This window comes from Salmo salar, chromosome 10 (assembly GCF_965601325.2).
Source record: "Salmo salar chromosome 10, fSalSal1, whole genome shotgun sequence".
Classification (NCBI taxonomy): Eukaryota; Metazoa; Chordata; class Actinopteri; order Salmoniformes; family Salmonidae; genus Salmo; species Salmo salar.
Window position 1 is genome coordinate 28,045,861 of NC_138300.1, and position 14,356 is coordinate 28,060,216.

General features: G+C 40.9%; 1 protein-coding gene across 1 annotated transcript in view; it reads right to left on the minus strand.

The window, feature by feature from the left end:
- Window positions 1–8,530: 8,530 nt before the first annotated feature.
- The window catches only part of rnf11b (ring finger protein 11b), a 33,676-nt gene continuing 27,850 nt past the window's right edge, over window positions 8,531–14,356 (minus strand). The window contains exons 2-3 of the mRNA XM_014216642.3: window positions 11,126–11,295; window positions 8,531–8,967 (exon numbers count right to left, since the gene is read on the minus strand). Coding sequence (XP_014072117.1) covers window positions 8,796–8,967; window positions 11,126–11,295 — 342 coding nt within the window. The 3' untranslated portion in view covers window positions 8,531–8,795. The remainder of the gene's footprint in view (window positions 8,968–11,125; window positions 11,296–14,356) is intronic.

The following is a 14,356-nucleotide window of genomic DNA, read 5'->3' on the forward strand; positions in this document are numbered from 1 at the left end:
TCTCATCGTGTTGTCGCTTAAACAAGTTTGATAATTATTGCAAGCAAAGTGAAGAGACTGCTTTAATAAATCGGGATACAGTCACTAAGACACAAGTAGTCAGGTAGGTATCCGATGGAACGTAATTATCAGTTAATCTTCACGGTTGTCCTGAAGCGCAGCCGATTCAGATGTAGGCTAGATTTGATATGGTTTGAAATGACAAATGTAGGAATCCTGTCCATTAACGGATGTCAGAACGTGTATAATGGTTATGGATTTTAAATAGGCTGTTTTTCAGATACTCCTGGATTTCTGGCAATTCTGAATTGTCAAACAGTTTTCCACAACTTGAGCGCGCAAGAGGTGGCGGGGGCGGGGGGGGGGGGGGGGGGGGGGGGGGGGGGGGGGTGTATGTCGCATGATGTATATTGAAATATGATACAGTATTACTGTTGAGAACTTCTGGTGCGAATTGGAAGGAAGTTACATCTAAAAGTGATGACCCTAAACATGGTTTCGATAGAAAATACATTGATAACACTGATTGAGATTCCACATGGGCTGATTAATAATAAATAATTCCAGGTTCATTTTCCCCATATCTTTAGACATCCTCACTATGATTCATTGCTCTTATCAATACCTTATTTTGACCATTCTCTCACTCACCCTCATACCAGTGTCACCCCTTATGTCTCCTTCCTTTATAGCTGTTTCATTGCCTCTGCAACTGAGTCAGTTGATTCTATCCAAACACAAAGCAGTGGAACAATCATTTTATTTAATTTTATTTAATTAACCTTTATTTAACCAGTAATAGGCCCATTGAGACACATAGAGTCTCTTTACAAGGGAGACATTTAGTTCCAGTAAGATGTGGGCTGTCTAGTCATTATCCAGGGTTCAAGGTGACGAAAGTCAACAAACATTTCAACTGGCACTGAATGTTTTTCACAATCAGCTAGATCCCAGCGAGAGAGAGGGGTGGTGGGGGAGAACGAGAGTGAGAAAAAAAAGAAAGAACAAGAGAGAGAGAAAGAGAGAGAGAGCGACAATGTACGAACTCATCCTCTGTTACTGTCTGATTTCCTAACAGGATTGTCTCACTAAGTTGCCCTGTGGCCCACTACATTAAGAGTTGATCAACATCTACACACCCCTAACACTGTTGGTGCAACTCCTGGTCTCTTTACACCCAGGGGAGAAGGGGACTAAAAACTTTTTGGACATGAAAATAGTGTCCAGAGAGCCTTTGACCTGTGTCATCCCCAACTCTTGGAACATGACCTCTATCTACACTGGAATTTGAATGTGTTACCTTTCTCATAGATATGGCAAAGAGACATTTCCCTTTTGTTCTCGAGAGATGATTCAGAAAAAAAGTGCTTGCAGCCAAAGAACGCCTAACCACAACAGGGTTAGGGAGATATATATATATATACTTCCTATTTCTTTCAGCAGTGTATTCTGGTTAGGGAGAGTGACAAGAGGGCCTTCATCAAAGGCAGCTTCCTCCCAAAGGCTTTCTCAGTGTGGCGCATGGCTGCAGGGAGGATCGGTAAGCAGATTGTGTAGAAAATGTAAATCCTCACGTACACAGATGTATTATCGTTTTTCTACTTGAATACTACTTTAGGATTACTACTTGGCTCTGTCTACGTATAAAAGTGTGCTACAATTCTGAGTTGGACACTGCACCGAATAGGTCAATGTCTTAAGTAAAGCAATTGTGAATGTTGTTTTACTATTCTTTTTTTTAATATATACTCTGTTGTAAATATTGGTTGTGTTTTGACAATGGAGGAAAGTTTATAATTAATATCATGTCCCTCTACTGGACATATTTTCAATTACAAGTTCACAATGTGCAACTGTTTGTTGGTTGGTTAATTCCGGAAATGTAAGGATAACATTTTGTAGAAACAACACACATTGCTTGTGATTGAAGGATTTGCAAACCAGAGTACATTTGTTAGCTAAAACCAAGCAGTTTCTATTCTAAGACACCACAAAATAAATCACACACAAACATGTCCCATAGCATAGTTTATATTTATTATTTGCCTGTAGTACATATCATATGCATATGTATACTTTACAAAGAAAATTCTCACAGGCACACATACAAACACACATACTGTACAAACACTCCTTACATACAGTACCAGTCAAAAGTTTGGACACACCTACTCATTCATTGGGCTCCTGAGTGGCACAGTGGTCTAAGAACCTACATCTCAGTACATAGAGGCATCACTAGAGTCCCTGGTTCAAATCCAGCCTATCACATCTGGCTGTGATTGTGAGTCCCATAGGGCGGCACACAATTGGCCCAGCGTTGTCTGGGGTCGGCCGTCATTCTAAATAAGAATTTGTTCTTAACTGATTTGCCTAGTTAACAAAAAAATCAAGGGTTTTTCTTTATTTGTATTATTTTCTATATTGTAGAATAATAGTGAAGACATCAAAACTATGAAATAACACATGAAATCATGTAGTAACCAAGAAAGTTTCAACAAATCAAAATCTACTTTATATTTGAGATTCTTCAAAGTATCTACACACCCCTAACACTGTTGGTGCAACTCCTGGTCTCTTTACACCCAGGGGAGAATGGGACTAAAATGACAGCTTTGCACACTCTTGGCATTCTCTTAACCAACTTCACCTGGAATGCTTTTCCAACAGTCTTGAAGGAGTTCCCACATATGCTGAGCACTTGTTGGCTGATTTCCCTTCACTCTGCAGTCCAACTCATCCCAAACCATCTCAATTGGGTTGAGGTCATCTGATGCAGCACTCCATCACTCTCCTTCTAGGTAAAATAGCCTTTACACAGCCTGGAGGTGTGTTGGGTCATTGTCCTGTTGAAAAACAAATGATAGTCCCACTAATCACAAGCCATATGGGATGGAGTATCGCTGCAGAATGCTTTGAAGAATCTCAAATATAAAGTAGATTTTGATTTGTTGAAACTTTCTTGGTTACTACATGATTTCATGTGTTATTTCATAGTTTTGATGTCTTCACTATTATTCTACAATATAGAAAATAATACAAATAAAGAAAAACCCTTGATTTTTTAGTTAACTCGGCAAATCAGTTAAGAACAAATTCTTATTTCCAATGACGGCCAACCCCAGGCCAATTGTGCACCGCCCTATGGGACTCACAATCACAGCCAGATGTGATAGCCTGGATTTGAACCAGGGACTCTAGTGATGCCTCTATGTACTGAGATGTAGGTTCTTAGACCACTGTGCCACTCAGGAGCCCAATGAATGAGTAGGTGTGTCCAAACTTTTGACTGGTACTGTATGTAAGGAGTGTTTGTACAGTATGTGTGTTTGTATGGGTGCCTGTGAGAATTTTCTTTGTAAAGTATACATATGCATATGATATGTACTACAGGCAAATAATAAATATAAACTATGCTATGGGACATGTTTGTGTGTGATTTATTTTGTGGTGTCTTAGAATAGGTCAGGGTGTGAGTAGCCATGCTGGTTAAGTGTGCTTTGAATTATAAATAAATCACAGACAGTGTCACCAGCTAAGCAACCCCAAACCATCACACACATCTCCTTAACGCTTCACGGTGGGAACCTCAAGTGAGATCCTCCGTTCACCTACTCTGCGTTTCACAAAGACACGGCGGTTGGAACCAAAAATCTAAAATTTGGACTCATCAGACCAAAGGACAGATTTACACCGGTCTAATGGCCATTGCTCGTGTTTCTTGGCCCAAGCAAGTCTCTTCTTATTTGTGTACTTTAGTAGTGGTTTCTTTGCAGCAATTTGACCATGAAGGCCTGATTCACGCAGTCCCCTGTGAACAGTTGATATTGAGGTTCGTGTTACTTGAATACTGTGAAGCATTTTCTTATCGGCAGACTCAACAGCCTTGGTTTCTCAAATGACTGCCTCGCCTGGTTCACCAACTACTTCTCAGACAGAGTTCAGTGTGTCAAATCGGAGGGCCTGTTGTCCGGACCTCTGGCAGTCTCTATGGGGGTGCCACAGGGTTCAATTCTCGGGTCGACTCTTTTCTCTGTATGCATCAATGATGTCGCTCTTGCTGCTGGTGATTCTCTGATCCACCTCTACCCAGACGACACCATTTTGTATACTTCTGGCCCTTCTTTGGACACTGTGTTAACTAACCTCCAGACGAGCTTCAATGCCATACAACTCTCTTTCCATGGCCTCCAACTGCTCTTAAATGCAAGTAAATGTCACGCCCTGACCTGAGAGAGCATTTTTATGTCTCTATTTAGGTTTGGTCAGGGTGTGAGTTGGGTGGGCATTCTATGTCCTTTTTTCTATGTTTTTGTATTTCTTTGTTTTGGCCTGGTATGGCTCTCAATCAGGGACAGCTGTACATCGTTGTCGCTGATTGGGAGCCATACTTAGGCAGCCTGTTTTCCTTTGGGGTTTTGTGGGTAGTTGTTTCTGTTGTGTGGTTTGCACCTAACAGAACTGTTGGCGTTCGTTTGTTTCTTATGTTCAAGTGTTTTGTATTATTAAAACTTCAATATGAACACTCACCACGCTGCATCTTGGTCCCCTCTTTCAGATGATCGTTACAGTAAAACTAAATGCATGCTCTTCAACCGATCGCTGCCCGCACCTGCCAACCTGTCCAGCATCACTACTCTGGACGGTTCTGACTTAGAATATGTGGACAATTACAAATACCTAGGTGTCTGGTTAGACTGTAAACTCTCCTTCCAGACTCACATTAAGCATCTCCAATCCAAAATGAAATCTAGAATCGGCTTCCTATTTCGCAACAAAGCATCCTTCACTCATGCTGCCAAACATACCCTCGTAAACTGACTATCCTACTGATCCTTGACTTCGGCGATGTCATTTATAAAATAGCCTCCAACACTCTACTCAGCAAATTGGCTGCAGTCTATCACAGTGCCATCTGTTTTGTCACCAAAGCCCCATATACTACCCACCACTGCGACCTGTATGCTCTCGTTGGCTGCCCTCACTTCATATTCTTCGCCAAACACACTGGCTCCAGGTCATCTATAAGTCTTTGCTTGGTAAAGCCCCGCCTTATCTCAGCTCACTGGTCACCATAGCAGCACCCACCCGTAGCACGCGCTCCAGCAGGTATATTTCACTGGTCACCCCCAAAGCCTATTCCTCCTTTGGCCGCCTTTCCTTCCAGCTCTGCTGCCAATGACTGGAACGAATTGCAAAAATCCCTGAAGCTGGAGACTCATATCTCCCTCACTAACTTTAAGCATCAGCTGTCAGAGCAGCTCACAGCACCTGTACATAGCCCATCTGTAAATAGCCCATCCAACTACCTCATCCCCATATTATTTATTTATTATTGCTCCTTTGCACCCCAGTATCTCTACTTGCACATTCATCTTCTGCACATCTATCACTCCAGTGTTTAATTGCTAAATTGTAATTACTTCGCCACTACAGCCTATTTATTGCCTTAGCTCATTTGCACACACTGTATATATTATATATTTTCCTATTGTGTTATTGACTGTACGTTTGTTTTTTTCCATGTGTAACTCTGTGTTGTTGTTTGTGTCGCACTGATTTGCTTTATCTTGGCCAGGTTGCAGGTGTAAATTAGAATTTGTTCTCAACTGGCCTACCTGGTTAAATAAAGGTGAAATAAAAAAAAAATGTAAAAAAATATTTGGGCTGGAATTTCTGAGGTTGGTAACTAATTAACTTATCCTCTGCAGCAGAGGTAACTCTGGGTCTTCCTTTCCTGTGGCGGTCCTCATGAGAGCCAGTTTCATCATAGCGCTTGATGGTTTTTGCGACTACACTTGAATAAACGTTCAAAGTTCTTGAAATTTTCCGGATTGACTGACCTTCATGTCTTAAAGTAATGATGGACTGTCGTTTCTCTTTGCTTATTTGAGCTGTTCTTGCCATAATATGGACTTGGTCTTTTACCCAATAGGGCTATCTTCTGTATACCACCCCTACCTTGTCACAACACAACTGGTTGGCTCAAACGCATTAAGGAAAGAAAGAAATTCCACAAATTAATTTAACAAGGCACACCTGTTAATTTAAATGCATTCCAGGTGATTACCTCATGAAGCTGGTTGAGAGAATGCCAAGTGTGCAAAGCTGTCATCAAGGCAAAGGGTGGCTACTTTGAAGAATCTCAAATCTCAAATATATTTTGATTTGTTAAACACTTTTTTGGTTACATGATTCCATAGGTGTTATTTCATAGTTTTGATCTCTTCACTATTTTTGAGTAGGTGTTCTAAAACCTTTGACTGGTATTGTATATCTTCTAGTCTTGCAGTGCATTCCTGTAATTTATGCTGTTGGGGACTGTGGATAATTTGAAGTACACAATCTCATTGTTGCTTCATCTTTCAGTATTCCCACCATCTCTAGTGTCCTTAAAACTTATCGGCAACGACCAGGCCATTCCTAAGCCATGTCTGGGATCCATGTTCACTCCCCTCATCTATTTGAGATAATGTGGGTCCCATGCCAGACTGGGAGCTAATCAACCTCCATCTCATAAGACCTAAGGGAATGGAACTCCACATTGAATGGAGATCAAAATAAAACTAAAAGATTTAAGGAGAAATACACACTATCTTCTGGTGATTTTTTTTCATTAGCCCACTGTTGATACGGTCCCAAAATGTTTTGCATATCAGCTGTCAAGTTTTCAATACATAGGATTTTCAAGAAGCAAAGTGTCACCTGCCACATCATCACAATTATGCGTTTCGTAACAAATAATGCATTTTGCATCATCATAATGATGTGGCAAGTGACACTTTGCTTCTTGAAAGTCCAATATCTTGAAAACCTTTTGGGACTATATCAACAGTGGACTAATGATCACTCAAGGCATGTCTTCTACCTCCACTGAGAAAAATCAAAGATCTGTATTATTCCGAATGTGACTAGCCCTCTGAATACCAAAGAGAGCTGGTGGTGGTGAATTCAATGTCTAGGATGAGGAGAAAAGAGTGATAACAAGTTACTAAATTACTTCCTTTGTAAAATAGATAATATACCGCTCTTCACATCCAAAAACTTCGAACTAACAAAATAGATCAACACTTTCATAGTAATTTATGGAAAATTTGCATATTTTTCCCAACTATGAGAGAACGGGTTTTCAATTAACAAAGTACATCTTTATTAAATGTCGCAAAATGATCACTTAACATGAAAGATACCTTGCCCCCATTTAAAATAACATTTAAATAAACATTTACATTTAATTGGAGCCAAAATACAACAACATAACATGACCAAAACCACACCCATTATTTATTAACTATTGGTTACAGCGAACTGTGCTGATTGAATAGTTGTTAAAAGGTCCCAGCATGTTATCATAATACATCAGGGAGTATGAAAATCAGGAAAGTCTTGGAAAAACAACATTATTTACAAGTAGGATGAGGAAACGCACGTGCTCAGACAGATTCAGACGAACACACAAATCTAAGGGTTTGGGGTGGTTAGCACACTCATTTCCAAACCCCTTGCACAACAACATGATGATTCATATGTTGAACTAATAAATAAACACTAGGGCATGTGACTTAATTCATTGAAATGAACTCAATGACTTGTGTGTATGCATTATGAACAAGGGTCCTGTGTTTTGGTTAATCATGTCACATGACCTGGATTCCAACCATTATTTAAAGCTTTTTCATCAAACTTTTTATGTCAGATGTACCAGCTCCATCCTTAGACAATTGCTTTCATTTTTTAAATAATTCAAATTTCTGGAAAAGGCTAAAAATAAAAGGTTAAAATCCAGGTCATGTGACTTGATTAACCAAAACACAAAGGCCTAATTATGATAAATCATATAGTCTTGGTAATATGACTAAGACACTTGTTCTGAATGGGGTGAATTGAAGGTTGAATATCTCTGGTATGAAACGTGATGTGCAGTCTAGAAAGACTGTGCTAAACAAGAGTACTTTGATCGAAAACACCTTTTGACCAACCCCTAGCAGACCCACAAACCTCTGCTTCCAATATGATCAGTTTTTGACTGATCATTAGTCTAAGAAACTCACCAATTAAGGATACAGTGTCAACTTCAGGAAAACAAACCTTACCATTGTGTTGAAACAATCATGTTGCGGATACTGAATATGAAAAAATTAAGTGTTTCTATTCAAATATTTTGTAAGCATATGCTGAACTCGTCCACTGAGGCTAGAAAATAAGTGGAAGTTCTTCTGATTTGTGTACATGTGCATTAATAGTTTGCTCCTCTATTAGTAAAACGAATCCAATGAGCCCTTAAGATGACTGGTAGAACAGAGGTTCTGACTTGAGCACAATGTTAAGGAGAGAAAAGCCAGTGAATCACCTCCTTGCAAGAGATCTTTGCATATATCTGTATTTCTAGAGTTTTAACGCGTTTCTTCCCTTCCCCTCCCTTCTAGAGTGGCCGTTTACGACAACAGTGTGGTAGTGAGAGAGAGGAGAATTCTGGCTGTGGACAGAGGGTGATATATGACAGTAAGAGACAGTCTTGATCACCAGTATCCACAGTCCTCCCCCAGCCTGGGCTTTCCTGTCCAGCAGGCCAGGCCAGAATGTAGAGGCACCCTCTCTGTGTTGGCCATCCATCGCCTCCACGGCACCCTTCAACACCACCACACAGCCCCCAACTGCTCCCAGAGGCTGTGACCCTCCCCGTTGTTGGAGGTGCTGTCTGTGGGTCATGGGGATGCTGGAGGGGGCCGCATAGGTGGAATGCGAGAGTAAGTCAGAACAGTGTGTAGGGGTGGTAGCGGTGGTGCTGTTGTGTCTCAGTTGGTCTCGTAGGAGGAGAGCAGTGCAGCATCCACTGGCTCCATGCAGGAGGGGCAGGTGAAGGAGCGCATCAGCCAGTCATCTATACAGTCCATGTGGTAGATGTGCATGCAGGGCAGGAACCGGATGGGGTCTCCATACACAAAGTCCATCATGCAAATCACACACCTGCACAGACGGGGAGACAACGTTTGTATCATGTGGGATTTAGAAAGAAGTTGTATCTACCTACCTATCTTATGCAGTATTTTCATTTATTACACATTGACATTCAGCACCAGTAAGTGATCGGGCAATTCCACAGTAACAGAATTACGTTACCAGTTTTTTCACTTTAAAATGTATGCCAAACCAAAAACTTTAATTTCAAAGTTTAACAAACCATACAACTACTTTGAACAATTTCCGCAGAATATTTTACAAAAACAAATTTTGTGGAAGAAATGTACAGATGCCAACTTTGGTAACAGAATCATGGTAAAATCTCCCTCAGGTTTATAAGCGACCATGTTTTTACAAAAACTCTTAAATATCTGCCCCGAATTAAGATTCAAATATGTCTGCAGAAAGAATGGGGTGTCAGCTACGACATGACACCTTGAGTTAGAAAAAATATATTTTGGGCTTTGAACTACATTAAGTGAAGTGGATTAACACCCGGTAATGGAATTATATCATGGGTCCCTGATCTGTATTACACAGCAATGCATCATTATGGATATGAATGTCATTCTCCTCATGTTTCACATGTTCGGACATCACAGTTGAATACACTGCAGTACAGTACAGCACAACACAGCAGAGTAAAGTAGAGTAGGGTACAGTTCAGTACAGCAGAGTTCAGTATATTACAGTAAAGTACAGTATAGTTCAGTACATTATACAGTACTCTACAGTAGTGTGCTCTACTGTACAGTATTGCACTGCACTTTACTCTACTGTAGTGTACTGTATTGTACTCTACTGTGCTCTACTCACTGTAGTGTACTGTACTGTGCTCTACTCACTGTAGTGTACTGTACTGTGCTCTCCAAACTTGTGAAAGATATGCCTATGGTAGGTTCAGATTGGGTCCAGTCCAGTCTGTCTGTGGACGTTGAAATCAAGGCCAGGGTGGACCAAATTGCAACTACTTTTTAACATCCATTGGCATCTGGTGACGGTCGCTGCTCAGTGTGAGGATGCTGGTTACATTCGATGGAAAGAGAGGGAGCTCATGGGTAGGTGTCAGTAAGAGCTAGGAAAGATGACAAATGGAGAGTGAGAGAGAAGCAGAGAGAGAGCGAGAGGGATGAGTTGTCCATACTCAGACCGTTATAACACTCTTGGTTTGACCACCAGATGACAGAAAGAAAAAACAGATTTGAGCTGAACATGGAAGGGAGGAAAGTAGCAGGGGACCAAACTGTGGTTTGTGACTATTATGATTTCCCATTGAAGCCGATTCAGTTGCGGTAATTCCATTACAGATTTTTTTGTAATTCTGTTACCGAATTGGTAACAAAATAATGAATTTTAATCACTTAAAGGGATACTTAGACATGTTGGCAACGAGGCCCTTTATCTACTTCCCCAGGGTCAGATTAACTTGTGGATGCCATCTTTATGTCTCTGTGTCCAGTATGAAGGAAGTTAGAGGTAGTCTCATGAGCCAATGCTAAGTAGTGTTAGCGCAATGACTAGAAGTCTATGGGTATCTACTAGCATACCAAAATACTTAAGTATACCGTTAATAATTCATAAGCATAATAATTAATAAACAAAAAGAAAAATCACTATAACTAATTAACTTCACTACATCTGTGAACTTTCATTATCCTCTCTCATGAGGGAGAGACGTGAAAATATCTTATAGATGTGAGTTTTTGATAAGGGATTTACAAGGCAATATTTCTTAAACTTACAGAAGGCAAACAATTTCTCCAAATCTAAATATAAGTGTTGATATTAGTTGCCAACGCTCTTTACATCAACATTGTGTTTTGATGTATTTCTAATTCCTTATTTGACTTTTTCTGGTAGATGTTTATCCAGAAATTACTTATGCCAAATATTTAAGATGGAAAATGGTTGAAAATGTATCTATGCCTTCATTTCCCCAAAATATAAACTCTTAACTTTCATTTGATAGGCTCCCATGAACTTCACATGTTGGTCCTCATGGGGTCTTTTACATGGAAATACCCGATGTGCATGTGCATACAGAGGTAACACAGATGCCCATTTCCATTCAGTACGAGGCACATTAATCTAACACAATTACAACATAAGTGTTTTAATGCTTGGAGATGTGTTGTGTTTGAGTGCTATTGCCGGTGGTACTCACTCTCTGATTTTCTTCTCGGAGCCGTCCCTGCTAGCGTCGTACACTCCCTTGGGGAGGTGGTGTATGAGGCCGATGCGTTGGGCAATGCGGACCTGCTCCTCCTCTGTTAGCTGGCTGGCCAGGCGGGCCTGACTGGGCGTGGGGTGGTACACTGGCACATAGGGCTGCTCCTGCATGGGCACAATGACACATAGGAACTTGCACTTAGAGGCCTGAGAATAGGCCTAGGTAACACAGAGGGGATTAGTGAAAACACCCACGTTTATTGTGAATATAACGTACAAGGCCATTACACTGTTTTACATTCAAACGACCAAGTTAAGTGTTGACTGGAGTAAAGAGTATCACTGTAGTGCAACTAGAACGAGTATATCAGAGGTGGTTTGAAATTATAGAGCCAGCAGGTGGCAATCTTTCCCAAGTCAGAGAACTTTCACTCTAAAAAGGGGAACATGGGCGTTTCAGTTCAAATCACTGTAATTGAGAAAATGCAAGACAAAGTGTCCTATTGAAATCTGTTACCAATGAAAGCAAGGGCAGCGAAAGCTATTAAGCCGTGTTCACGTTGGCCATTTGAAGTGACTCAAATCCTATTATTTTTGCATATCCGATTCCAATTTGTTATTCTTCCTGCAGTCTAAACAGCCAAAAAGCTCATAGAATCAGATATTTCAAGCCACATTTCAAACCACCTTCGTCAGTGGTTTGAAGTCATACACAAATCTGCTTCCTGGCCATGCGACTTGTGTCTGAACAGTCAAATCTAATTTATTTGCCCTCAAGTGGTTTTTAGGCTGTTATTTGGTATATCTTGTTGCTTGCTAGCTACTCTGTTGACAGTTTGATAGGAACATGTGGTAGTTAAATAGCTTCTTAATTGTTTACAAGCAAATGAGTGAATTTGCTAGAAAGCTAAACAGCTACAGCTAGCTAGTTGACTGCTGTGGCCAGCCAAAAAGGACTCGTTTTGAAAGTTATCCTTTTAGGATTTAAAAGTGTTCTTACACTATGATTTTGAACATTCAAAGAAACTGGGAAACATCCATGGCAGGCATTGTTGTCACCTTAGCTTGCTACATAACTTCTGAGCGAGCACCACCACCAAATCAGCTTACACCCCTGCGCACGCACCCGTCGTTACTATGACAACTAACTGTAACCATGTCAGCAAATGACTGCTGTCTGAACACACACACATCTGATTTGGTCACTTGTATCTTGCTGTTTGGACAGTCAGTATTCCAAAACAGATTTGAAAAACAAAACTGATTTGAGCATTAAGCCCTGCAGTGTGAACAAGGCTTTAGTTTAGAGCATGCAGGCAATGACTGAAGCCCATGTGAGGTTTACAACCTCTAACAGAGTCAATCACTCATACATACACCTCTGCGGTCAAATATAGTCCCATATCTGGCCTCTCGAGTGGCGCAGCGGTCTAAGGCACTGCATCGCAGTGCTGAGGCGACACTACAGCCTCGGGTTCGATCCCGGGCTGTGTCACAGCCGGCCGCGACCGGGAGACCCATGGGGCAGCACACAATTGGCCCAGTGTCGTCTGGGTTAGGGGAAGATTTGGCTGGACGGGATTTCCTTGTCTCATCGTGCTCTAGTGACTCCTTGTGGTGCTGACTTCGGTCGTCAGTTGGACGGTGTTTCCTCCGACACATTGGTGTGGCTGGCTTCTGGATTAAGCGAGCAGTACGGCTTGGTAGGGTCGTGTTTCGGAGGACGCATGGCTCTCGACCTTCGCCTCACCACAGTCCGTAGGGTAGTTGCAGCGATGAGACAAGGTTGTAACTACCAATTGGCTATCACGAAATTAGGGAGAAAAAGGGGTAAAAGTAAAAAATGGTCCCATATCTAACACATACAGTTCAAATGACAAAAATAATTGAGTCAGATACTCCACTGTGTCAGACCAAAAACACCTGCATGATCTATACAGAATAGAAGCAATTCACACCGCATATCTTGTTCTGTGCTGTGGTTGGATGATGGTTGAGAAGCGAAGACGTACTTGTCACATGGAGTCTAAATTATGTCAGAAGTACCAATCCTCATTATGAAGAGCCCTCCAGAGATCGTCAATGGATAGAAATGTCAAACATTTTTCTCTGGTTGAACATTATGTGCTGATATTAAAGGGTTGTCATGTCCGGCATCACTAAAACAGCTCCACTGCGCTAAGAGTGTTTACGCTTAATTATACATTTGATTGCAGACTATTTTTGGCAATTTTGCCTTTTTATACTTACCAGCTAGAATGCTAGTGTTGCTGTAGACTTCCAGTCATTGCACTAGTCATTGACCGCTAGGTAGCAACGGCTCCAGAAACTACCTTCACCCTTCTTTCAAACTGCACGCAGAGACCTAATAAATCACACCCATGACTCTGGGTAAGCAAAAAAAAAAGGGCTTAATTGCCAAAATGTCGCACTATCCCTTTAAGGTTCATTACCATACATGAAGGGAACTCATTTGCGCCAGGTGTATGGTTAGTGAGAAAGTGCATATTGCAAATGTACGGTCCCTTACTAGACGTCCGACGACGTCCGATAGAAATTTGACTCTTGACTTGTGTTACATTTGCAATAAGAAAATTCACTGCGGAGAGCGCTCGCCATCTATTGGATATTTGCTGTGATTTGGCACAATCAATACTTTCATAATTGACAAAAAAAAGAATTGGACATTTTATTTGCACATTTCTAATGGCATTTGGCAAAAAAAAGGGGAAAAAATGTCACTTTTGACTTCCTATGAAATCATATTTCAAATGCACAAAACATATGCCTTATGCACAAGCAAAAGCAACCCCCAAAAATATGTCAAAATATGTCAAAAGTATGTTCATACAGCTCTTATAGATGTGTAATTGACATAAAAAACTAAATAAATTCGAAAAACGGTCCAGAAACCACTTTTTTAAGGGGGTGATAAGTTTTCAAAAATGTTTTCATTTCATCAAAATTTGACCCTTGGGTGTTGACTTGTGTATCATTTGCAATATGAAAATCCACGGTGGAGCGTGCTCGCCATCTAATGGATTTTCGGGGTGTTACAATTAGCAATCACCATATGAAAATTGCAATATGATTTGGATGGAGATGGACCGCTTTGGGTGGTATTTACATTAGAGTGTATGATTCGTGCTCTGCCAATATGTTCCCATGTTATTTTGTCCAATTCAGGGGGGTGTTCCCTTACCCTATTTACAGGGACTTCTGAAAG